The 27615-nt window shown below is 34.3% G+C and overlaps 1 protein-coding gene across 4 annotated transcripts; it reads right to left on the reverse strand.

The window, feature by feature from the left end:
• LOC121874251 (magnesium transporter NIPA2-like) lies at window positions 1–27615 on the reverse strand. Of its 4 annotated transcripts, XM_042378342.1 has the most exons (8): window positions 27597–27615; window positions 27198–27286; window positions 20363–20751; window positions 17602–17710; window positions 14947–15110; window positions 12004–12105; window positions 5248–5432; window positions 1–350 (listed from the first exon to the last, which is right to left on the reverse strand). In XM_042378342.1, the coding sequence occupies exons 3-8, from the start codon at window positions 20726–20728 to the stop codon at window positions 167–169; spliced, it is 1110 nt and encodes a 369-aa protein (XP_042234276.1). In that variant the 5' UTR covers window positions 20729–20751; window positions 27198–27286; window positions 27597–27615; the 3' UTR covers window positions 1–166. The 4 variants fall into 4 exon arrangements, with proteins under 4 accessions (XP_042234276.1, XP_042234275.1, XP_042234273.1 ...); XM_042378341.1 differs by lacking the exon at window positions 27597–27615 and having other exon boundaries at window positions 27198–27332; XM_042378339.1 differs by lacking the exons at window positions 27198–27286; window positions 27597–27615 and adding an exon at window positions 22015–22239.

The following is a 27615-nucleotide window of genomic DNA, read 5'->3' on the forward strand; positions in this document are numbered from 1 at the left end:
CTACTGTATATCTTTAAGCCTTTCAATATGAAAATATGAAAGCAAGATCATCTTAAAACAATCAATGACAAGATCTTTATATGCTGCATGTGCCAATAAAGAGACATTGTTGTCCCCACAACATCCTTTAAATGCCAACAGCTATATTTGTATATTTATTTTAATTTTAGTAAACACGCTTATTGGATCCATAGGAAAGAGGTTCTGATGTAATGAGTCCTTCTTCTTCCTCTGCTAGTTGGGTTATGTCATTAACAGCATCTGGTTGATCTGAACTACTCCTTCTTGACTCTCCTGAGTTTTGGGCAGTCAGCAGGGAAGTCATGCCCACCCATGTGACTTCCATATCCCTAAAACCAGAGAACATGATGTAAGATGCCTAACAATGACAGATGCAGTCCGCCATAAGTTTCTTGTGAAAAAGATTATTTTATAGCAATACACAACTATGCTGTTAACACTGAAGACCAAATTGTGAAATACTCAATCATGCAATGACATAAGATAGAGCTAAGAACATAAAAACAGTATTACATATATTTCCATCATGGTTCCTCATGGAAAGTTGTTCCAAATATTTAAAGCTTCAAGTTTAATTATGAATTTTGGGGGATTCACAACTTTATGTCAAGCTTTCAATTCCCTCTACTTTTTCAGTCTAATAGATATCACTTTTGTTTGAAAAGAATATAAAACACTTTAGAAACTTGCTGGGGCTCTATCTATAATCTCCTACATTCTCTCATAAAAAGGGCTGTTGCTCATTGTCGGTTAATTCGTCATTACTTCAACATACTGTACAAACAAAAGATGTACTGTATTGTATAATAACTTAAGAAAAGAATTAGTGTTTATCTGAACATCAAACAACCTGATGAGGCATAAACAAATAGTGAAAGTAATTAAATGAACTAGCCAGCTGAAACTAAAAGGCAAATTACAAGGATTACAAATGTAACAGTGGTGAGCCTAAGATACAAATTACAAGTCTCCACCACACCATCAAAGAATCTGTGAAACCTAAACCCCGCAAATAGCAAGGGTCAACTGTATTGATATTTTGTGTTTATTAAAGTCTTTTGTTTCCAAACTATATTTTATATAATAACAACAACAACAATAAAAATCCAGTTTTGTGACAATTTATCTGGACTTAAAATACAAAAAGGTTTTCATATAGTATACCGATTAATGTTCAATATTGGAGAAGTTTTCGGATTCAATTTACAGTAACACCCCCATGATTCAAAATAATAAGGGCTCTAGCCCTTACAGGTTATGAGATTTTATGAAACACGAGGGACACCTTCTCCCAGGGGTAAAAAACCCAAATCAACAGTATTTTTTCTGTTATCTGCCCCAATCAAAATTAAAACATTTCTAAGTATACATTACCTCCTTACACTCTATAGATTTAGGTGCTTGGTCCATGGTTGTCAGATTTAATGGCTTAAACACTGGGCAATGATGGAAAAACAAGTGGAAAAGCTTGCGAGGTCGACAGTAGATGTACAGTGACCCCTCGTTTAACGAACGCCTCGGTTAACGAAATTTCGGTTAACGAACTGCCTTCCATAAGGACCTTCAATTCGGTTAACGAACAAAAATTCGGTTAACGAATTTCTTACGAACCGACCTCAACATGTTTTCGCTTGCACTGACCGGGCAACCAGCTTTAGTATCAGTCAGCCAATACATTAATCGGTTCTAGGGCTTAAATTCCTTACTATTTTAGTAAATATCAAGAAGTTTATACTATTCAATAATTTTAAAAGTTTAAAATTCAATTTTTTAGTCATTTTAACAATTATTGAACATAATTGAAGGTAAAGTGACTAGTTTAATGCGTGGCACCCAGCCTCTTAACACAGCAAACAGGCGTTAGTCTCTCTCTGTTTTCGTTGGAGGTAACATCTTGCTTGAGACTCTTCAACTAAACGCTTTTTTTCTGTGTTTCCAAGCAAATTATTGGTCATTTTGAAATTTATTTTACATATTGACAATATATAATGCAGTGCAGTGTTGATTTAAAGAAAATAATCTTGAATTACACCAAGAGAACGAAAATTTTATGGGTGAAATGGCACCATGGGGTGACTTCTCTTCCACCCCAATACCTTCTCTTCTCCCTTCTCCTCCACCACCATTCTAATTCCCATCATCATCATCATTATCCAGGAGCCTTCTACATACACACCTCAAAGTAAGTGAACTTTTCTACCATTTTTGTTGAATTTAGGAAATTTTCGGTGAGCTGGAACTAATTACCCAAAAACCCATTGAAACAATGGTTTCGGTTAACGAACTTTTCGGTTAACGAACGACCTTCTGGAACGGATTGAGTTCGTTCAACGAGGGGTCACTGTACACTTCACGACTGACCAACGTGAACTCACCGTGATCAACACGTGTGACATGTATAGTACGTGTTTACACTGACATGTTGTCATATGTATGTATTAGTAAATGTCTCCCATAATCCAAAATTTTACCCAAATACCGTAAAGTATTACAATCTGACGCATCAATTTTAAAATTTGCGCCTCATGTTTCTCTGGGCACACTACACTATCCTAAGGGCAAACTGTACTGTACATGAACTCAAAATAATGTACTAAATGATGACTAAAACTTTTGTCTAGTGCAAACTATAGCATGATTATATTCAAATTAATCACTATCTTATAAGAATTCCAGCAATAAAAAAATAAGCTAACGGTAAACAAAAAAAAAAAAATAAAATAATTAACTATTGAAGTGATTACCGTGAAAACATCATGAGATGTTCTTATTAACACCATGCTATTGTACTATTCCAGATGGTACTAAATGTTACATAATACTTCCTTGAGATAAATGTATAGTATATATCAGGTGCCTAAAAGAGAGCTCAGGTTCTCAACTGGCTCAGCCATGTTAATATTATTATTAATATCCACTCCGTATCTGTGTTTTCCTGGCTAAAGAAACTGTTTCAATTCAATTCAATATTCTCCCCGGTCACTTCTGTGACATTTTATAAACGAAAAACAAAAACACAATCTTAAGGACATAAATAAACAAATAAATACTTCACTAAACCTTCGGCTCCAACTGTCAAACAACGTGTCACTGTCACCCCCATCTTCCCAGCCAGGGTTGGGTGGTTATAGGCTCACAGTTTTTATCTTATACTGTATAATATCACAGGCTAAAGTTTGGAGAATATACTGTAATTTGCATTACTAGAATCCTTGCAAGACAGCGAATAATTTGAATATAAAAGTCATATATTTTGCACAAGAGGTAAAAATTTTAGTCCTTTGTAATAAAATTAATTAAAACTAAAATTTGTATGTCTAATGCAAACTATAGCAAGTATATATTCAAACTAATCACTATCTTGTAAGAATTCCAGCAATGTTAATTATATTCTCCCAGATCAGTTTAGTGACATATTATAAGAGAAAAACTTAAAGTCACTCTTAAGGACATAAATAAATAAGCAATAGACCTTGGCATCAACTGTCAAACATATCGCCTCACCTCCCTCCCTCCCGTCCATCTTCCCAGCCAGTAAACAGACCATTTCGCATCCCTTAATTTTAGCTGTGTTGATTTATGAGTGTTTGTTTTAACATAATACTACAAAAAACAATGTTTTGTTTATTCTAGGAGATGGGCTGAGGTGCAACTGGGTAGACTGTCAGTCTTTTTAGTATCTTGTGTTTCTCTCAAGTACCAAACTAAATTATTCCATTGAAACAACACTTCGATTTAGTGCAATTTCGGTTTAAAGCGACCTCTCTTGGAACATATCTCGCATTATATCGACGTTCTACTGTACTGTATAGCATTTCAATATGTCTCTTATTTCAAAATTTTACTAAATATTACAAAAAATATAATATTTATTTTGTAACAGCAAAAACTTTACGAATCATGAGTGAATTTGAATTAGAGGGGCACGAATTATGGGGGTTTTACTGTACAACTACCTGTATACCGAAAAACTCCCAATACCAAACTGGTTGCTCACCAATTATTTCGGTACAGAGGTAATACTGTACAGCATGCCCTTAAAATTCACGGGGGTTAGATTTTCAAATTGGCCATTAATAGCCAAATCCGTGAATAGCAGTTGCTGATCAGGAGGGGGGTACATTTACCTGTATTGTATATATGTCTTGCATTTTTAAAACATTTTGTTGTCTTGTTTCTGATTATTTGTGAGAGGATTTTCCCATTATTATTTATTTTTATGTGTTTTGTGTGTGTGTCTACACACACATACTGTATATACAATACAGGTAAAAGAAATTACTGTCTCTAGAACGAATGGCTCCCTGTCTCGGCCGTGAAAATGCCAGCAACTTTAAAACTACCCTTAGACATTCTTGAGTACTTCCAGGGTGTCATCCGCAAATAATCGAGGTCTGTGAATTAAAAATCCGCGAATTGTCAGGGCATGCTGCATTGAATTAAGTGTACAGTATTCATATATGGTGATTTTTTTTTATTTCACAAACATTCTCGGTCTCTATACTTATTACTATACTTATTAATCTGTATTCAGGATAAACTGATACAGGTTGACAATCCCTTATCCAAAAATCTTGGGGCCAGAGGCATTTCGGATTTCGGAATTTTTCGGTTTTCATAATGGTTATTTATTTATTTATTTTATTTATTTATTTATTTATTTTTTAATGTATATTAGCCCACCCGGGAACAAGTCACTGACCCACATTGGGGCCTGGGAGGCGAAATATAATAATAATTATAATAATAATAATAATTCATAGGTCTAGGTCGTGTTTCTCACTTTTTATCTTTTTTCATTCTTGTATTTCTTTATTATTATTATTATTATTATTATTATTATTATTATTATTATTATTATTATTAATTTTATCATTATATTTTCTTCGTATTATTATTGTTATTATTATTTTATTTTGGTGTATTTTTTATTAATTTTTTTATTTACTATGAATAATTATTGTTATTATTAAAATTAGTATTAATATTACATTTTCGCCCACCAGGCCCCGATGTGGGTCAGTGATCTATGCCTGGGTGGGCTAATCCCTGTTAAAAAAAAAAAAAAAAAAAAAAAAAAAAAAAATTGCTCCACAAAAAACTTTCGGATTTCAGAGCTTTTCGGTTTTCGGAATTTCGGATAAAGGGTTGTCAACCTGTACATATACTGTACAGTACCTAATTATCACAAATAAATCGTGAATTATTATTTTCATTGTTACATACTTGAATACATGTAGAATGAAGATGCCAATGACAACAGTGAAAAACCCTGCCAAAACACCTATGACATCTTTGGCTGGCAGACCCTTCCATTCCTTGAAGAGCATTGCTGATGAGAGGATGACACAGGCCGTGAAGAATACATAATAGATGGGTGTCACCAACGATGTATTGAAGATGTCTAGAGCCTAAGGGTAAAATGACAAGTAATTGTAGAAATCATATGCCAAAAGACATCAGGAAACTATAAAGCACTGTCAAGGAGACAAAAAAATAAAATAAAAATAAAAATAATAATAACTAAATAAATATACAGTATATATATATATATATATATATATATATATATATATATATATATATATATATATATATATATATATATATATATATATATATATATATATATATATATATATATATATATATATATATATATATATATATATATATATATATATATATATATATATATATATATATATATATATATATATATATATATATATATATATATATATATATATATATATATATATATATAGTTTAACGAACACCTCGGTTAACGTAATTTCGATTAACGAACTGCCTTCCATAAGGATCTTCAATTCGGTTAACGAAAAAAAATTCGGTTAACGAAGTTCTTACGAACCGACCTCAACATGTTTTCGCTTGCACTGACCGGGCAACCAGCTTTAGTATCAGTCCGCCAATACATTAATCGGTTCTAGGGCTTAAATTCCTTACTATTTTAGTAAATATCAAGAAGTTTATACTATTCAATAATTTTAAAAGTTTAATATTCAATTTTTTAGTCATTTTAACAATTATTGAACATAATTGAAGGTAAAGTGACTAGTTTAATGTGCGGCATCCAGCCTCTTAACACAGCAAACAGGCGTTAGTCTCTCTCTGTTTTCACTGGAGGTAACATCTTGCTTGAGACTCTCTTCAACTAAACGCTTGTTTTCTGTGTTTCCAAGCAAATTATTGGTCATTTTGAAATATATTTTACATATTGACAATATATAATGCAGTGCAGTGTTGATTTAAAGAAAATAATCTTGAATTACACCAAGAGAGCTAAAATTTTATGGGTGAAATGGCGCCATGGGGTGACTTCTCTTCCACCCCAATGCCTTCTCTTCTTCCTTCTCCTTCACCCCCATTCTAAATCCCATCATCATCATCATCCAGGAGCCTTCTACATACACACCTCAAAGTAAGTGAACTTTTCTACCATTTTTGTTGAATTTAGGAAATTTTCGGTGAGCTGGAACCAATTACCCAAAAACCCATTGAAACAATGGTTTCGGTTAACGAACTTTTCGGTTAACGAACGACCTTCTGGAACGGATTGAGTTCGTTTACGGTGGGGTCACTGTATATAATAACTTAAAAATAACTTTATATATGTCCACAGGCTATGAATGCACCAGTTATACATCTAAACATTCAAAGATAAACTTAAATATAAAACTAGCAATAACATTACCAGGTATACTATATATATAATATATATATATATATATATATATATATATATATATATATATATATATATATATATATATATATATATATATATATATATATATATATATATATATATATATATATATATATGTAGCCTGAATACAAAGATTAATGGGTGGAAGCACAAAATTGACAAATGTAGTGATGAAAAACATGTACAGTATAAGAGAGAGATAGTGTGTACAGCCAATTGCCCTATCCTCTGACTAAAATTTTGGAGAAAACTCTTTATAGTCTACTGAACTGCAGACAATATTCCCTTAAAGCTCGCAGTTTTAAGGTTTGCGTGAACTCACGGATTGCCATGGAAAATAAATAAAATATATTTGAGGCTGTGTGCCAGGGATCAAGAGGAGTCAACAGTACAGGGCAGTACAGAGTACCATATTTCCCAGGTCATAAGATGCACCCTATAATTATCAAGGTATATTTTGGAATAATAATTTTTGCAGATTTAATAGCCTATTGTACTGTCAAAGCCAAATCACTGGCTATATGCTATCATGTTTCTCACTACCACAGCTTACAATTACTTAATGGACCTATTATCAAACATTTGTTGGCATTATTAATAAAATTTATCTTATTTAATACAAAAGGATATAATTATTATAAGTGTTACACATCACAAATACTTATCGATACTGGGCATGTTCACTCGGAACTGTCTTGTACAAGGATTATTTACATCCAGTCCACCAGAACAGCTGATATTTCAGTGGTATTGTCTTTGCATTGTCACTACCACAACTAACTATCACTGTGTTTACCTAAAGTCCATACAGTGCTATTTCATGTTTATGCTTATTTATTTATGTTATTTCATATTTATTATATTGTTTTATGCATACATAATGTTGTTATACATGTACATATCGCTATTTATATATGGATTTTGCACATTCCTGGGACTGGCATGAAAAACTCACGGATTTTGCTTTCTCATGGGGTCCATTTTACCTAACCCCAGCGAGCTTTAAGGGAATACTGTTTATATATCAGTACCATAGCCTATAGATATAAAAATCTATTTATTTATCTTTATCAGAAAAAATCAAAATAAAGTTTACCTCTAAAATAAAGAATGATATGAAAAAATACAAATTATTGTAATAGTTAAACTATTAAACATTGAACTCTTTATGAAAGACTGCCACAGAAGAAAAAACACAATAAAACAAGCTTCTTGTGACAACTATGTGCTTTACTACTTAAAAATGAATGTTTTAATAAAAAATAAATAAATAAATAAAAATGTAAATAAACATAATAGAAAAAATACAATTCCCAGTAAACCCGCTAAAAAAACTTCCAGAGATTTTCCCAACATAAATTCAAATTAAGTTTCAAAATAATATGGTAAATGACAGTCAAAAAGAACCTGAAATCAGATGGACAAAATGCACAATGGAGTTCCACCAAGATGCTGAGCACATTAAGACTTATAATAACAAATGAGGAAAGCCTAGGAAAAATACAATTTATCATACATATGTTGCCAATAAGAGAAAAGGAAAATTTAGTAAACAATATACAGGGTATAAGGGTCAGAAGCATGGACACTTTCAGCAGGCACCAGAAAGAGTTTGGATGTCTTTGAAATGTAGTGTTATAGGTAAATGCTAAGAATAAGCTACACTGACAGGAAAACAAATGAAGAAGTACTAAGATTAGCAAAAACTTCAAGAGAAATACTTGAAATGTACAGAAAAATAAAGCTCGTATAGGCTTAACATTTTGTAATATGCTGCTAAAATTTATATCTATGTCTGTGTCTATCATTATCACCCTAATTATTTTTATACACAGTACACTTGAATGAGGCTTTATAAATACTTTTTTCTATCTGTGGGCAGTTTATGGATGTTATAGCTGTGGGCCTGTGGTGATTGCTGTACAGAATGAAATACTAAGCTTTGTACAAAATGACATTTGGTCAACTGTGTGGTGCTGCTGCAAGACCAGGGGACATTTGAGTCTTGTATTTTTAGCAGTACAGTCGACCCTCGTTAATTCGAACTAATAGGGGGGGAAGGGTGTCCGTTTTAGCCGATTGTCCGAATTAACCGATTTAGGGGTTAATATTGCATTATATTTCAAAGTCATTGTTTTCGTCACGATTTTATCCCACTTTCCACTGTAATATGTACGTCATTTCAGCAAAAATATTACATTTCCGTGTATGTATTATATCAAGCACAGTATGAATAGAATATCATTGTAATATAACAGTATTTTAACCGAAAACTAGTAAAAAAACGAACAACATCTCAAGAACATCGGAAGCTTAGGTAAAGTCTTTTGTTTTCGTCATGTATTTTATCCTATTTTACATTGAAATACATCACGTTTCAGCAAAGCTACTGTTTATTTCCGAGAATTTATTCATTCAGGCGCAGTTTAGGGAAAATATACGTGTGATGTAACAGTTTTTTAACTGAAAACGATTCGAAAAACACGTACCCTCTAGCCCTGTTCAAGGAGAGGACTGGGAGAAGCTGTTTGGTGCTGCAGACGATAGACAAGGAAAATGATTTTGATGGATTTTAATGAAAATATTCAGAAATATGGTACAGTGGGGTATGCTATAACGAACGGATCCTACTACGAACATTCCTATAACGAACGGTTTTACCTATAAAATTGAGAATGCTATAACGAACGCAACTCCTACAACGAACGCGGATGAATACGTGACTATTTCGCCTGGCGCATGAATATTGTTGTACCGCGACCCACAACAAGAGCGTCAGGCGCCATGTTTTTCTCATTGTGTAGCCAGTGCACCACTGTTATTGTTGAAATTTCGTCTTTTAATGTGGAAATTTGCATTATTTGTATAACTATTTTGTTGTACAAGTATACAATTGTAACAATGAATCGTCCAAAGCGAGTGAGAAAGCTAATAATCCTTGAAACTAAGAAAGAAATTATAAAGAAACGTGAGAATGGAAGAAGCATTGCGAAACTTAGTGATGAACATGGGATGGCTAAATCGACTATATGTACGATTTTGAAGAATAAAGGGGAGTTAAAAACAGTGCAAGTGGCTAAGGGAATCTCTAGACTTAGCAAAGCAAGGTGTAATGTGATTGAAGAGATGGAAAATTTACTCTTAGTGTGGATAAAGGAGAAAGAAATGGCAGGTGGTAACATTAGTGAAGCTATAATTTGTGAGAAGGCTAAACAATTGTTTGAGGACCTTAAAGCCAAGACTCCCAGTGGAAGTGATAGTGCTGTGCCAGTGTTTAGGGGTACCTGCATGCTGATTAACACTAAGGTAAGATAAAGTTCCGTATTTTTTACATTTTCCACAGAATTTTTTCAGTGTTAAGTGGTTGTATTTGGGAGCCTGGAACGGATTAATCCTATAACGAACGAGGTTCTGGAACAAATTACGTTCGTTATAGCATACCCCACTGTATCGTAGTATTTATTCAAGTCAATTAGGATAGAATATTATTGTAATACAACAATTTTTTAAGTGAAAACCAATCGAAAAGCGATTACGGTAACATCTTTTGAACGAAAGAAAGCGAAAGTCATTGTTTTCGTCTCGATTTTATCCCACTTTCCACTGTAATACGTACGTCATTTCAGCAAAAATATTACATTTCCGTGAATGCATTATATCAAACACAGTATGAATAGAATACCATTGTAATATAACAGTATTTTAACCAAAAACTATTAAAAAACGAGTAACTTCTCTTGAACATCGGAAGGTTAGGTAAAATCTTTTGTTTTCGTCATGTATTTTATCCTATTTTACATTAAAATACATCATGTTTCAGCAAAACTACTATTTATTTCCGAGAATATATTCATTCAGGCACAGTTAAGGTAAAATATACATGTGATGTAACAGTTTTTTAACTGAAAACGATTTGAAAAACACGTGTGCCGTCTAGCTGATACTCAACAGCTGGTGGTGCGTCATGCGTCGTTGTAAACAACAGGAGGTTGAAGTCGATTACCGGGTATTATATTAAGTGTGAAATATCAAAAAGGTTTTTATTACCGGTATTTTTTGTAGATGAATGAGAACTGTTATACCGTATATGATATGATAAGTTAGCCTGTGCTAAGAACTTCAACATAGACTACTGAAAACACGTTGTAAGGTAATTTAGCCTATTGTAAGTTGGTGAGCTTCATTTGCTGAAGAAACTGCACAACTTTTCATTACTAATTGGTACATATTTTACGTTTCCATTGTTTACTGGCAGTAAATAGTAAATATTTTTCATGTCTGAAGCTAAAAGATGCATCCCCCCCCCCCACACTAGTGGTGGAGATGTTACATTTAACCAAAAAGACGCTGGTGTTTTATCCCAGCAGTGGGTGGACCAGCATTTTAGCTTAAGGTCCGCGTAGGTAATATTCCTACAAATCTAAAAAAAAAAAGAAAAAAAAAGTTCGTTCAGATTTTGTCCGAATTATCTGAAATCCGGATTAAAGGGGTCCGAATTAACGAGGGTCAACTGTACAGTAATTTGTATTTTGTTGTCTACTGTTATCTTTTTTTTTATTGTCATTATTATATGTAATAAATATTTAAACTAACTGTTTATTGACTTATTTTTATAATTTTTTTCCATACACAGTACAGTACAGTGTAGGATAATATATACAGTACAGCACCTGTTTTCTGCATTTAAAATAAATGTTCTCTATAAACTACTGTACTGTACTTATGTATATGATTTTTTTTCTTGCCAGATTTGGAAAATATATCAAAAGTTCATAATGAAAAAGCAACAAATAATATGATAACAAAAATCCCACATTGAGCCAGATAAATGAAATTTCCCGGGAAAAAGTGCAAAATCTAATTATGTGCCCATTTTACCATCTTGGTTTTAGTCAGTGTTCTTATCCCCCTAGGGTTAACCTTTGGCATACAGTATAAGATGCAGGGTGAGTTTGGGAGAAATTTTTTGGGGGAAAAAGTACATCTTACAAAGATGGAAAATATGGTAAAAGAGTTGATGGACAGTAAAGACCCTTTACAAATAATAAGGCACTAAAAGAAAGTAAAAGTAAAAAGTCCATATGAAGTGTTGAGGAAGATTACAAGACACTGAAAATGATAATAAGGAATGAAGTAAATAAGAAAAGAAAGAACTATGAGATTTAATAGAATAAAATAATTAAAAAACTAAATTAAAGTGAAAGATTATTACAAGAATGTAGAAGAGGGCAATACTGAAGTAACCTCACCTTATTTAAATAGTTCATCTGAGTGCTGACACAGATGATAAGACTCAGCAGTGAGAACCAGGTGATCAAGTTACTAAATTCACTTTTACCACTTATGGTTTCCTACCAAGAAAAATTTTGCATCAGTTAATTAGTAAAATGTTTATATTTTTTCTGTGAAACATCATTTCATTACCATAATTTCAAGAAAAATCCTCTATTACTTTTTCTTATATTAGCTCTATTTACCCAAATCTATCAATTACAGTAGTACCCTGATTTACGCGGTCAATTGAACCCACAGGGTACCGCGGAAAGTGAACAACAGAACATATGGGATTAATTCCAATAGAGACTGGCCCGACCCCCAAACTCCACTTTTTCCGACACAATACCTATGTTGTAGTAAAAATAACATCTAAATTTTATGATGGTATGCTCACACAATTAATATTTAAGAGAAATACAGTCGCCAAGTTAATGTCCATTCAAATAATGGACTCAAATCCCCCCCCCTCTTCCCAGCTCACTAGCTCCTACCTCTCTGAGAAATGATTGGGTGAAACACTAGATTTTAACGTTTAGTAATAAATAATACCTCAGACTAAAGTTAGGATAATATAATTGACATTTCTGGATTCCTTGCAGGTCAGGGAATATTTTGAATGTAAACTTCATATATTCTGCACAAAGGATAAAATATTTGCTTTGTGTAAACCAAATTATTACATTAGATCTAAAATTTGTATGTCTAATGCAAAATCCATGATGTTTATATTCAAAATGATCATCATATTGTAAGAATTCCAGCAATGTAAATTATATTCTGGCCGGGTAATTTGTATGAATTTTATGAGCTAAATAAAAATAAATAAATAAATAAATTATACTTCACCGCGTATATGAGTAGATGCACCGCGGAAAGTGAAAGTCCGTTTCTGGCAAGGTACCACGTAAATGAGAAATCGCGGAAAGTGAAACCGTGTAAAGCGGGGTAATACTGTACTGTATTACCTCGCTTTACAGTATTATTTATTACTAAATGTTAAAATCTAGTGTTTTCACCCAATTGTTTCTCAGAGAGGTAGGAGCTAGTGAGCTGGGAAGAGGGGGGGGGAATTTGAATGGACATTAACTGGCGACTGTATTTCTCTTAAATATTAATTGTGTGAGCATACCATCATAAAATTTAGATGTTATTTTTACTACAACATAGGTATTGTGTCGGAAAAAGTGGAGTTTGGGGGTCGGGCCAGTCTCTATTGGAATTAATCCCATATGTTCTGTTGTTCACTTTCTGCGGTACCCTGTGGGTTCAATTGACCGCGTAAATCGGGGTACTACTGTATATGAAATTTTATTTCTCAAACAACTCCAATTAAATGCAAGGGGTGAAATTGTCTCTTTTTAAACACCAAAATTCTATGTAAAGAAATGCTGTTGTGGGTTCAGCTATTGAGGATGTGGAAATGATTGTTAATTTAATATATTTTGGATTTTTTTTCACTACTACAGTGCTGGTACAGTTTAACTACATGCCAGGGAAAACCCAAACACACCATAAAAATTTCAATTACTGTAGTATGATAATTATGAGGGTTAGTTCTTTAGTCATTGAGAGATTTTATCTTTCAAATGAACGCCAAAAGTGTTTCTAGCTCAGCCTTAAGAAGTAAACTTTGACATTGGCATTAAGAGTTGTCAAAATAAGAAAAAGATTCGTAATATTCCTACTAAAACTAAAAATAATACAGTGGTCCCTCGGTTTACGAACGCCTCAATTAATGAAATTTCGGTTAACGAATTACCTTCCATAAGAATCTTCACTTCGGTTAACGAATTCCTTACAAATTTTTCCCAACATGTTTTCGCCTGTTTACCAGCTGTAGTATTAGTCCGCCAATACAGTAATCGGTTCTAGGGCTTAAATTCATTACCATTTGTGTAAATACTGTATTAAGAAGGTTGTACTATTCAATAATTTTCCAAGTCTTATATTAAATTTTTTTGTCATTTTAACAATTATTTAACATAATTCAAGGACAGGAAACTAGTTTTTAGCGTGCCAAACAGCCACTTGACTCACCCAAAATGGTGTCAGTGTGTGTCCTTGCTCAGTGGAGGAAGCATCTTGCTTGAGACTCTCTTGAACATAAACTATTTTTACATTTTTACAGTGCAGTACAATTATTGGTCATTCTGGTTTATTTTACATATTGACAATATATAATGCAGTGCAGTGTTGATTTGAAGAAAATAATCTTGAATTACACCAAGTGAACTAAAATTTTATGGGTGGAATGGCGACATGACGCATGGGGTGTCTTCACTTCCACCCCAACGCCTTCTCTTCTCCCTTCTCCTCCACCCCCACTTCGAATTCCCATCATCATCATCATCAACCAGGAGCCTTCTACATGCACACCTCAAAGTAAGTGTACTTTACTGCATTTATTTTTAGTTTGTATGTAATTTTCGGCGAGCTGGAACCAATTACCCAAAATCCCATTGAAACAATGATTTCGGTTAACAAAATTTTCGGTTAACGAACGACCTTCGGGAATGAATTGTGTTCGTTAACCGAGGGACCACTGTATTAAAACATCTTTGGGCAGGGGAAAATAAAGGACTTTTAACCCTTTTTGGAAATATCCCACAACAGATACAGTCAGAATTACTGTACTGGAAATTTGAGGTCCCATCCACGAAGGGTTAAGCAGCTTTATTTGCCAATATTTTGTACTTAAATTAGTCATGAACTACAGTCATTTTTAAACATGCACAGCACTGAATTACTACACTTTAAAAATAAACCATGCTATTAATTTATTAATGGGAAGTGATTTTAAAAATCTAATCATACCTGGTATATTAATTATTTTTCACATAAGTCATAATTCTCCTATAATGACAGTTCATGTAATATCAAATTCAAATAAACTATATCTCAGAATTTACATTTACCTTTACAGCCAAGCCAATGGCTTTGCAACCTAGCACTGAAAATCCACCAATGAGGGAGCAGATAGCAATGTAAATAATTACATTACGGGATCCATACCGAGGACCAAAGTGAAATATTAGTGCAAGTGCTGCAGCAATCACCAGCGCAACATAAACCATAAACACTGTAAAGAAAATATATCACAAGTTAATTATGAGTATTACTAGAGATGAAGTGTAATGTGCAAAGACAAACATAAAACACCTAAATAATTTTGAGTGAATACATGATGAGGACTGTTGAAGAGGTTGGTAACTGAGCCTGTGTTAACTCTTACCAATAAGACTTGGATGTGAAAGTTTCAACAACCTGTGTATTTTTTAGAATGTAAACACATGGGGTCCCATGGGAAATGAGGGTTGCATGGTGGCAGATGTGAGAACTTATGATTCTGCTTTACATGTCCATAAGTTATGCATGTTGAATAATATGGTTTATTGCAACAGTTAGGTAAGACTTTTCTGTATCTGATCCATATACTGTACATCAGCTAGAGAAGGTACAGAAAAGGGCCTGCAGAATCATGCTCGGCGCAGAATACTCCGGCTACACCAACGCTCTCTCCACCCTGGAAATGCCATCCCTCAGTGACCTCCAAAACCAAGCACTGGAAAGGTTTGGCAGTGGACTACTGCACCACCCTCGTCATTGCCACCTCCTGCCCCCCACCCAACTCGCGCAGTCCGCCACCACAACAAAATTCAGCCCACAAGAGCCCGCACCGATAGATATAAGAACAGCACCATCCCATCTATTGTTAAAATAATAAACAACTCCTAATTTATGTACTGTACAGCCCTGTAAATGTATTCAATGCATATTATATCACTATGTCTAAATCAAATGTAAGTCTGTATATTTTCAGCCACCGGCTGCAACTCTATTAATAAACTGTTTATTATTATTATTTATTGTTATATGTAAGAAAAAAAAGGCTAATATTTTGTGAGTAAAAACCACAAGATGTGACAAAAAAAATTTTTTTTCATTCATTTCCTCCCTCTGTTGTTACCTGTTATTTTCTGAAACCAGCATTTTTTTATACCTGTACCAGGAGTTTGGAAATGTAATTCTTAAGCGAATAGTGTAAAGCAAATTCATTTATGGTTAAAAGTAAATATTTTATGATGAGAATAAAATAATTAAAGAATGCAACTGCAAATACACCTGCAAAAATTATGATAAGTAATTATTTACAAATAAATAATAAAACAAATCAAAACAATTACCTGTACTATATGTAAATGAGAACACAAAACTAGCACAGAGAAATGGGGACCACAGAATAGGAATTAGAATGCTCAAATCTTTTGTTAAAATATATTACTTCATAAAGTACTTACAAATGACAGATACTATACTGTACAGCTTCATGATGTACTCCTTCAAGAGGAATATACAGTATTTTTTTAATTCTGCCTGTAAAGTGTTAACAGTTTAAGAATATATTATACAATTGGTCTCTGTTCTTTTCCCCTTTATTCAGTTTCAGACACATCCATCACTAATCAATTGGAGGACACTTTACAGTTATTCATCATTTATATCCCACATATTTGTCATTTGAACTCCTGAGCACGGTGTTGTAATAAGTCAGCATGTGAGCTACTTACACCTGTACTGTTTTATTATTTTACGGTCTACAGTATTTTGGTTATTCTAGGTTGAATTTTGTTACTGAGAACGAAAATACTGTACAGTACTATTTAGATAATTATTTTATACAGTACGGGACTTCTTTTGTATTCATTGGAACTAGACATAAAGAAGTAGTGAACCAATGCAACATCTTATGTGAATAGTTATGTATCAGCATCACTGCTTGATTTGGCTGTAAACATTGTACAGGTACTGTATCTGAGACTATTGTGCATTCTATCCTCATTATCTCTTGAGTAAAATATTAGAGTTAAAGTTAAAAGTTTTAAAGAGCTGAGAGTGGCAAGAATGCAGTTCGCATGGCCTGCATATGGGGTCTGCCTCCTACCACTGGTCATTCCATGATTAAGATGTGGGGCAAAATCAAACAGAGAGTTAAGTTACTACTGAACTTTGAGCATCAAATACAATGTGAGAGAGTATTAGTTCACTGTACAGTACAATGAGCTACATATTGTAATGGTACTGACTTTTTTTTCTTTGTTTGGATGAAATAAGGGACAGTGGCAATGACTTGGAACTTAACCCCCCTTATTGCCTACATTATTTTGTATGATAGAAATTTCTCCCTTTTATGTTGCATGAGTGATGATACGTGATGAATAGGAATATAACCTCCCTTATTCCATTAATTCTTATGGGGAAATAATCCTCACTCATAGTTGTTTCACTACGTGACCGAATTTTTTAAGGATGTATACAAAGTATTATATTCTGGATGTTTCATAACATACAGCATGAACTTTAGTTTTATCTATAAATGTGTAATCTATGGAAATCTTCATTATCTTTAGGGATCTCAAGAAGATTAGTCCCTTCAGTTTATTTCACTTTATGATTAAACACCATAATGCTATTAGAAGGGGTTAGGTTAGTTTAAGTTAACATTAAGGTGAAATACGCTAGGTACTAATCTTCATGTGTTCTATCTTTGATCATATCTTACATAAATTCACCTGGATCTACGAGTTTGGCAGCCAAATCCTCCATGTTGGTTACTTCAGTCTCTTTGGGAGCATGAATGACCACCACAGTGGCTCCCAGCAGACAAAGGGAACATCCCACCTGTAGTAAAGTACTCTTATTAATACAATGAATATTCACAAAATTTATCTGTACAATATACATTAATTCTCAATAAGTCTTTTCCCAATATCCAGTAAGGTTTCACATGATAATCCTCGAAGCCATTCTAATATTACACAACTCCAGAAACCTTTTCTTTGTCAACCCTCTTAATCATGCTTTCTCTTTGGCTTTCATTTCACTTTTTCTTCATCTTAACCATTCTCTCCATATGTTTCAACCTTCAATAATCTCTCTTTTACTCTTTCAGCTACACAACAAATCTATGGCAGCTTTCTAGCCGGGGTCAGATAAATCATGACAGCGTCATATGGATTTTTTCTTCGCAGGTATAGCTAAATGCACTGTGAGCAACAGCAGAATCACCCAAGAACCAAGCAAGTGAGACCATTACACAGCAGTCAGTTTTGTAAAACCTTTGGAAAAAGAATAAAGAAATATATAACCTTGTAGACTTGTAGAACACAAGCTGCATGTAATGTCAATAAATAATGCCACAAAATCCAGACTTATCTTTTTACAAATGCCAATGAGTAAGGAGAGGGTTTTGAAGTGAGACAGAAACACCACTCAGCAGTAATTTTGTAATACAGGTACACAGAATATGAAAATACAATAGCTGTACAGGATTGATCCTGAAATCCATTTTCCTGACTGAGCCTGAATCCAGGCAGCTCTCATAACACAGGATGACTTATTACACATCCTTGAGTCCATTGGACATGGCTCCCAGTTTCAGCCTGGTTTAATCAATAAATCATTTTTGGATATCCTGATCATCCTTCCCATCTGATCGGCACCATCAGTTCTGAATGTAGGGGATATAGTGCAGGAGAAAGCAATGGCCTCTCTGAGTTGTGACTGCCCAATCAGCACTCAGCACAGCAGCAATGTTTCTGTTATCTATAAAATTGTGTGAATCTAAACAAAACAAAACCTAGGTCACATTGATTGATAGCAAGTTCAGTTCGAGCAGAGGTCATCTTGACTGATTGCAAGTGTGGTTCTAGCTAATGTCAAGTCGAGTTATCATATGTCCAGTTGACTAACCACAAACCAAAGGGAGAGGAGAAGATTCCAAATTGCCTGGCTTCGGGACTTGCCAGAAAAAAGGAATTCAGGATGAATTCACCACTTCTGACTATATCAATCTTTACCCAAGTTGCTCTCATAAGCTAAAGACAGCTTAGTAAAAGGGAGGAGAGATAATACAAAAGCTGGATTAGAAAACGACACATCCCCATGAGAGTTGGCCCATTGTACTCACTGGGTTGGAAGTCTAAAATTCCCTTACTGAACTTTAAGAGGCTAAGAGCATTATTTACCTTTGTAGGGATGTCTAACATTCCACCTTAATGTGCTATTATAAACCCAGCTTTAAAAATCTGATAAGGTGTCAGCAAGGCTTTCTGAAGTTTATCACATCATTTAAAGAAGGTCTATGAAACTCTCATAAGGAATGCCAATAAAAGATTTTTCTAAAACATTAAAGAGGGTGAGTGGGTACTCATCTGATGAAAATTAAAAAAATTCTCAGAGTACAATACAGTAATTACTATCCTGGGAACTGGTAAAACTAAATTGGAAACAATTTCTTGTACAGAAGGAAAGGGAGGTCAACAAACTAAATTAAGTCTCATGTTATGGGCAATAACAGGTACAGTAGAAAAAATATATATCTAAAAACATGAACACAACTGCTCAGTATGATGGTGTAGTTAAGAATAAATGGGAATTGCTACCTATAAATTAAGGGCAAAGTGAGTTACAAGCTAGAGCAACATCACATCTCCTAAGCTTTCAGTGGAAGTGTTGTCTTTAATTTTACTCTTTAAGGGTGATGGCTGCAATGGAAAACAATCCTATTTAATGGATTAGCCCCAGCCAATTTATGTAAAGGTCTCTTGGGTTCAGATTCAACAGCTTAGTGAGTGCATATACATGAGTTTCCTAGTAAAGGGCAACTGCCCAGAGAAAAAATACAGTACCCTTCACAAACAAGCCCTTATAAGTAATTTTCACTTATGTTCAGAAAAGGTTATCAAAATTTTACTGTCCTTTAGAATTTACACTCACTGCTCATTAACAAAACTTTTGTGAGATGAAATACCTGTAGTATCAAAGCAATTTAATAAAACACAATTAATTTTCATAATACAGTATACAACTACTGTACTGTACAAGTATATATAATGGTTGCCCCTCGTGTACATGGATGGCCGGTCCAAGGGCCACCTAGGTGTGAATTTGTTTAAGGTGTAGAAGCTGTCACCAACACAACAGAGTTGCATAACCCAGTGTCAAGGAATCCTATAGTTCGAGAAGAGCGGACAACTCACCAACTGCACTGGCTAAACCATTACCCTGAAACACGGTCCGCAAATCGATTAACATCCTGGTTCCTAATTACTGCTAGGTAGACAGAGGTAAATGGTGTAAAGAAACTTCCCCATAGTTTCACCCTAGCTGAGGATCAAACCCAGGTCCACTCTCTTGCGAGGCAAGCATACTGACCATTACACCACAGGTCGCCACACAGTACAATTATGGTAAATAACAAAATACAATACTGGTACTTATGGTAACTATGGTAAATGGCAATATAGTACTGTATACAATACTGGTACTTACTTTTCCAAGCACATTTAGAATTTCTCCTAAGAAGTACTGGGACAAGAGAGCTGTCACAATCACAGACAGAGCTCCGAGGGGTGTGACCAGAGTTGCTGGAGCAAATGCATATGCTATAAAATTGAGTGCCTCTCCAAATCCCATAGAGAGAAGTCCAGCCCACCAGAGCCAGTGTCTGAGATACCCATATCCTCCAGCACCTGCTCTAGTACCACCAGACTTCCCCAAGGCCAATAATGACTTTTTCTTTAAGATGAAGCTGCTTCCTATGAAGACAGATGAAGACATGGAGAGTCCAAGGCCAATATAGAGTTCATGGCCATACGGAGTCACTTCACCACTAAATGGTGCTTGTGTGCTGGTCATAATTTCTGGTACAATGATTTCTCCTGAAAGATAAAATATGCTGTGTTAATTATGTCTCTTGAAACAGCAATGAGAATCATTAATCATAACATACTGCATGAAGCATGAAATAATTAATGCTTTTTTCTTATTCATAAACATTGTTAAATATCTGAAGCTGAAATTAAAGCATACAAATGTACAGTAGCTAAAACAACTATCTGAGCAGGTGGGGGTCGATATGTTCCAAAATATTACGTGTGATGAGTGATAGCTCTCATATAGCAAAATTTATTGTCCATGGTCTCATATTGTTTCCCACAAAGTATGTACACATCATAAAATTGTGATTAAAGTTTTGTGACTCACTCAGCTATTAATTAAGGATTTCAGAATCATGCCTCCTTGGGTTTTGACAAGCAAATATCACAAGTGACTGTTTTTTTTTATTCTTAAAATATCATTCTGTGCATTTCTTCGACATGACAATTCAGCCACATTATGCATCTACTGTGCTATTAGGTTAAATAAAGTCATACATTCTCTCATATTCAAAATACCGTACTTGTAATAAAAAGTCTAAAAACTGGGAAGCATAATCTGCACAGCCTGATCTTAATGTTGATGATTATAGCCTGTTACTTATTATCTTGAAGAGGGGTTGTTGAGTGTATACAGTGCTCACCTCGCCTCCTGTTCCAAGGGTTCCTGAATTTGATTTTTCAAGAATGCAACCCTCGTCAATATCAAGGGCTGACAGTAATCACTTAAATCTAACATGAGGCTCCAATTATTTCACTTTTATCCAATGTAATTTATATGATGATCCTCAAGAAAACAAATGACTCAAAACAATACCTTCCAATATCAGTGATTCCAGTTTTTATCAGTTATACGTAGTTGTAAGGGACAAACAATACTGTACTGTACTCTGTAGGCTTTGTTAATTAAAAGTGTCACACACATTATAATCAAACAGGAATATAATTTGTTTTCTATTTTGTCTCCTACAATTTATACTTGCCATTCCTGTACTGTACAATACTATGATTATTAAACCTTAGTACTGTACAGTAAAGTATTTTTCAACAGAAAATCTACTTTACAAAATAAACTATTGGGTATTTTACAAAAGAAGTGAGCATTCTATATATGAAATTTAAGAATACAGTAGTGTACAGTCACTGGCTGAGTGACTGTCTCAAACTTTTTGGCTGACAAATACTTCACTGTACAACAAAATAAGCATAATCAGAAAATACATTAGATTATACAGTATATGACAAATTTAATAGTACAGTACTCACCTTTGTTTACAAAGATGAATAATAGACACAGTGAGACAAAAAATATAAACAATAAACTTTCTTTCATAGTCCGACACAAAGCCATTTTACTTTCCAGTTTTGCAATTTAATTTTTAAGAAAATGTCAGAGAAGCAAACTAAAGACAATACTGTACAGCACAATTTTAAGGTTGCAGAGTATGAGAATGACAGACAAACCAACTCCCACATATAAACACACACTACTGGAGGAAGGCCATATCAACGGCTCCCATTTAGGTATATCAGTTGATTGAGAGCTAAGATAAGCACCATCCTGACACACTATCACTGCTATCACACTAGGGGGGGACAATTGCTCCCCTCCCCAATCACACACGAGTCCCATGTTGGCAACAATATACTGTTACTATCAAATTGTCATCATTCTGACACACTTCCATCCCCAGTTACATTATAACCACCAAGGGAAATGTTTTCATTTCCCTCCAGTCACAATACAGCCTTTGCCAGCAATAACACATTACTGTATTACAGGTTGACAATCCCGTATCCGAAATTCTTGGGAACAGATGCATTTCGGATTGTTAGGTTAGTTTTTTTTTAACAGGGATCAGCCCACCCGGGCACAGGTCACTGACCCACATTGGGGCCTGGGGGGCTAAAATATAATAATAATTATAATAATTATAATAATAGTAATAATAATAATAATTCATAGGTCTAGGTCAATTCTCACTTTTGATCTTTTTTTCATTCTTGTATGTACTGTATTTCTTTATTATTCTTATGATGATGATTATTATTATTATTATTATTTTATTATTACAGTATTATTGTTATTATTATTATTATTATTATTATTAATTTTATTATTATTATTATTTTATTATTATTATTATTATCATTATTATTTTATTTTTGTGTATTTTTTATTACAGGCTGACAACCCTTTATCCGAAATTCCAAAAACGAAAAGCTCTGAAAACCGAGTTTTTTTGTGCAGCAATTTTTTTTTTTTTTTTTTGTATTAGCCCACCTGGGCATAGGTCACTGACCCACATCGGGGCCTGGGGGGGTGAAAATGTAATAGTAATAATAATTATAATAATAATGATAATACAGTAATAATAATAATTATTCATAGTAAATAAAAATTTAAATAAAAAATACACAAAAATAAAATAAGAATGATAACAATAATAATAATAACAATAATACTGTAATAATAAAATAATAATAATAATAATAATAAAGAAATACAAGAATGAAAAAATGATCAAAAGTGCGAAACACGACCTAGACCTATGAATTATTATTGTTATTATTATTAATATTATTATTATTATTATATTTTAGCCCCCAGGCCCCAATGTGGGTCAGTGACCTGTGCCCGGGTGGGCTGATCCCAGTAAAAAAAAAAAAAAAAAAAAAAAACTAACCATTCTGAAAACCGAAAAATTCCAAAAACCGAAATGCATCTGGTCCCAAGGATTTCGGATAAGGGATTGTCAACCTGTATACATTTTATTTAATATGAATAATTATTATTATATTTTCGCCCCCCAGACCCGGATGTGGGTCAGTGACCTGTGCCCGGGTGGGCAAATCCCTGCTTAAAAAAAAAAAGTTTTGCTCCACCAAAAAACTTTCGGTTTTCGGAATTTCGGATAAAGGGTTGTCAACCTGTATCATTTTCTCTTCCAACTCATGATAAAATCTTACTGTCAACACTATGAGTACATTACCCTACATCATAATCAGTGGCAGATTAGCATAAGGGCAAAGCAGTTCCTGCTACATGTTGAGTTTATGTCCATAACCAATACTGAGTTATTAAAAGTTGCTGAATTATGGCAACAATCCTGTGAGCTGAAGTGAACATTAGTTTCTGCAAATGATTCGTTCACTGCCCAGGGTGTGACAGGACGTGACTGCAGTTGTTGTGACTACTCATCAATCAACATCCTGTCAGCAAAAATCTTTCGTATGGCGTGATTAACCCCAAGTTACCAGCACCCCAGCACCCACCCTAGTGATGACAAATCTCCGGTCATGAGAGATGGTCTCAGCATTCTGAGGTATGGTGTGGTGGATGACCTAGTGTAACCAGGAGCGGTAGTTTGCTGTACTCATGATTTTCGTGAACATTGTCCCAGTCACCGGACCTTGGAATCAGCTGTGACTACTGTGAGTGACGCACACAAGTCTACGGGATTGCGGCAACAATTTCACATTTTCAAGAAATTCTAGAAAGGATTCTTCAATCAAGCCTACAAGAAATAGGTAGTATCTAGGTATACATTAAATATATACACACATTTACATGTTCGAGACATAACTCCACATTGATAGGACATCGATAAGTTATTGTCATTGTTGTAAGTGCTTACTTATTTTAATATACAGTATACTGAAGTGAAATAATTCCCAGTAATTGTTAGACACAGAAAATGTGGACATTTTCTTTTGGTCCCAGGGAGGATAAGAATGTTCATAATTTTCAAACTACATATTTTAACGATGTCAAAGACACAACTTCTTAAAATAAAAATATGTTAGTTCTACAAAAGTATCACAGACTGTAAATTTTCAGCCATGCCGTGTTGAACCCTTCACAACTCAGTACCATTGCTCTCCGCAAAAATTAATGTTTCGTTGAAAGTCTTAAGCACCACACACTCATTCATCTAGCGTGATTACAGTAGCAAAAGTTGTACATTGCTAAGAAGATGCGTTCTTAAACAAGAAGTAGGCGAAGATTATTTCTGCCATGTTGCTTTTGATATTGGCAGTAATGTTTGTGTTTGAAGTCATGTTTTTTTTTTCTGTTATTATAAGTCAGTGTCATCCAAGATGAAAATTGTTCATAACATTTTAACCCAAAAGGCACTAAAGTATAGGACCCCTGTAGTAGATAAAACCCCTACAGTAGTAGAATCCCCAGCTTAGTGTTTACACCTATGTTTATAACATGGTTTGGGTTGTATAGGATGTACTGTACTCTGTGAGCTTATTTAAGCCTCACGGAGCTTGGCCGGTGGTGACCGAGCGATGTAATGGCCCCTGTCTCATCAACAGAAGTATTATATAAATGGGTTATTTACATCTGATTTATATTCAGATTCATCCCCTGTAATTTTCCATTATCTGTGAGGACATGAACTGAACACGTGAACAATAGCTTTACCAAGAGGGAGAAGCCCATATGTCAGCATCTATGTAAGCGCGCACGAAGGCGACGCCTTCAGGCAGTCACTCACACCAACTAATATCAAACGGACGTTGGTTCACGTTTATATACATAAACGCCGTCCTTTCTCATCACACTCATAAATAGTGGAACTTACGGTTGACCTACACTCAGGAATTATATGAACATACTTTTCTAATAAAACAAGAAACTTCAATTGGGTTTCGTTACTAAAGCCCAATATAATATATGTGAACCAACCTGGTTAATTGGGAGTTAACCAACCGGTTCAGCGGACTAGCCGATCAGATGATCAGCTGATGCGCACAACAAAGCGTGTTTCTCGTAAGGCTGTCGTTAATCAAAGTTTTGTTCGTTAATGGAACTGAAAATCCTTATGGGAGCTAATTCGTTAACCGAAATTTTGTTAATTGGACCGTTCGTTAATCGAGGTATTAGAACATTCTCCCGTAAATATTCATCCATTGGCTGTCCTCAGGTTTTGGTATGAGAAAATTTTTGTGTGTGTAATTTTGGTGTTTTACTCAAAACTGATTCATTTCTTTTGCAAATTAGCAGTTTTAGCAAAAATTTAACATTTTCATTTAAACAAAAAAATTTTAATCTGCACAAAAATGGAGGTAAAATTTGAGTAAAACACACCAAAAATACCCACAAAAAACCTATTCTCAAACCAAAGGAACCAACCAACCTACCTAACCAACAAGGAGGAGGAGGTAAGGGGGAGACAACGGACTCTTAAGTGAGGAGTATAACCTCAGGTAAACATGGTGGAAACCTGCGGACAGCCAATGGACAAATATTAACCTTTTGTCCTTAGTATGACAGGGGTCCAAGGGGGGGGGTCTGAAGTTAGGTAAGGTTAGGCTTCTTGGGTTGGTTAGGTCAGGTTCTATTAGGTTTTAGTTAATGTTGCCACTTTTAAAATTGTGAAGAAATGATAAGAACATCTGTGGAAATAATTAATGAAATTAACAACTCCTTCTGGTGGTAGCGGTGATCTCATACATTACAGTACTGATTCACCTTCTCACAATGGCCAGAGAACTTCAGTTCATTTACCGTCTCCTCCACTGGTATTTTTATTGTACTTCACACAACATTCCTACCTTAATTCTATTATCATATTATAAAATACGTCTAATTTTAAGATGTTTTTCTTCAATTACATTACCGTCGGAAACATATAATAACATAGCGCATGCCAAATCTTTCTCTAATTAATTCCATTAACCTTCCCTTCATAAATCATCATAAGCATGCGTTCCCGTTCACGTCAAGCAGACAATAAAAAACGCCTTTTTTTTGCCACCAATTAAAATAAATTGTGGTTTCTGCTTTTAGAATTTGCAGCATTTTTTGCCCACAGGTTAGATTAGGTCGGGTTAGGTTAGGATAGGTTAGGATAGGTTAGGTTAGGTCAGGTTAGGATAGGTTAGGATAGGTTAGGTTAGGTCAGGTCAGGTTAGGTTAGGTCATCCAAAAAAAGTTAGGTTTATATGTTTTACTAATGTTTTTTGGTGTGTTTTGTATTCACTTGGCCGTGATTTTTGTCGGAAAACGGTTGGCGGTTGTCAAAACATAGTTTTGACTTTCTAACAGAGTTGTGTGAACTACTATAAATTTACCCCTCCACCATTACCCCTATTTTAACCTTATTGTTACCTTACCTTAGAATTACAGTACATGTACCGTACTGAGAACATAATATTCTTGTGCATCTGGTTACTAATGTGAGAAAATGTACTTTACTTCCTATTCTAAAATATCGAAAAAACTCCTAATAATTTGAGACGTACTTATCCTTAAATTCTGCTAATTTAGAATAGTGATCACTAATACACCTATATGACACTATTAATATAAGTACAGGTGTGGCTGCTGTGTAGAGACCAGTTTACCTAAAGTTTCCTCCTTTGAAAACACGTCTCGAGTTCATTTAATATTTACAAACACTTTCAACACCTCTTGTAAGTATAGATGAAGTTACCTGAATGTAAGTGTAAGTTGATGTTGACCAAATGACGAAGAAAATAGTAAGTTAACAGGCCTCAAGACGAGTCAGGTGACCCGCGGGACCTGTAAACAAAACACCTCATCACATTTGTTGAATATCTTCAACTGGAATCTGAAATCTTACAATAAAATCACATTAAATCTTCATTTATAACTTTGTTTGCGCATTTATTCTATCTTCATCATTTACAAATTAATTTCACAAAATAAAAAGAATTATCTGAGCATATAAGACGCATATAAACAATTCCCACATTTATTATGCAGAATGAACTACGTTGATCTGTTTCCTATACAATATAATGTTACAGAGGCTCTCACGTCATTTTGCTTATTTGAGTTCATTAGGACCACAGGTAACAACATAACTTACATAACTTTGTCACAAAACC

This window comes from Homarus americanus, unplaced genomic scaffold (assembly GCF_018991925.1).
Source record: "Homarus americanus isolate GMGI-L3 unplaced genomic scaffold, GMGI_Hamer_2.0 scaffold49667, whole genome shotgun sequence".
Lineage (NCBI taxonomy): Eukaryota > Metazoa > Arthropoda > Malacostraca > Decapoda > Nephropidae > Homarus > Homarus americanus.

Coding starts and splice junctions, on each gene's coding strand:
- LOC121874251 (XM_042378339.1), bottom strand. CDS start 22,099: ATGGCTTTGTGTCGGACTATGAAAGAAAGTTTATTGTTTATATTTTTT. Junction 20,752..22,014: donor ATTCATCTTTGTAAACAAAG/GTGAGTACTGTA, acceptor TTTATCTTTCAG/GAGAAATCATTGTACCAGAA. Junction 351..5,247: donor TTCATTCTACATGTATTCAA/GTATGTAACAAT, acceptor CTCTGGTTTTAG/GGATATGGAAGTCACATGGG.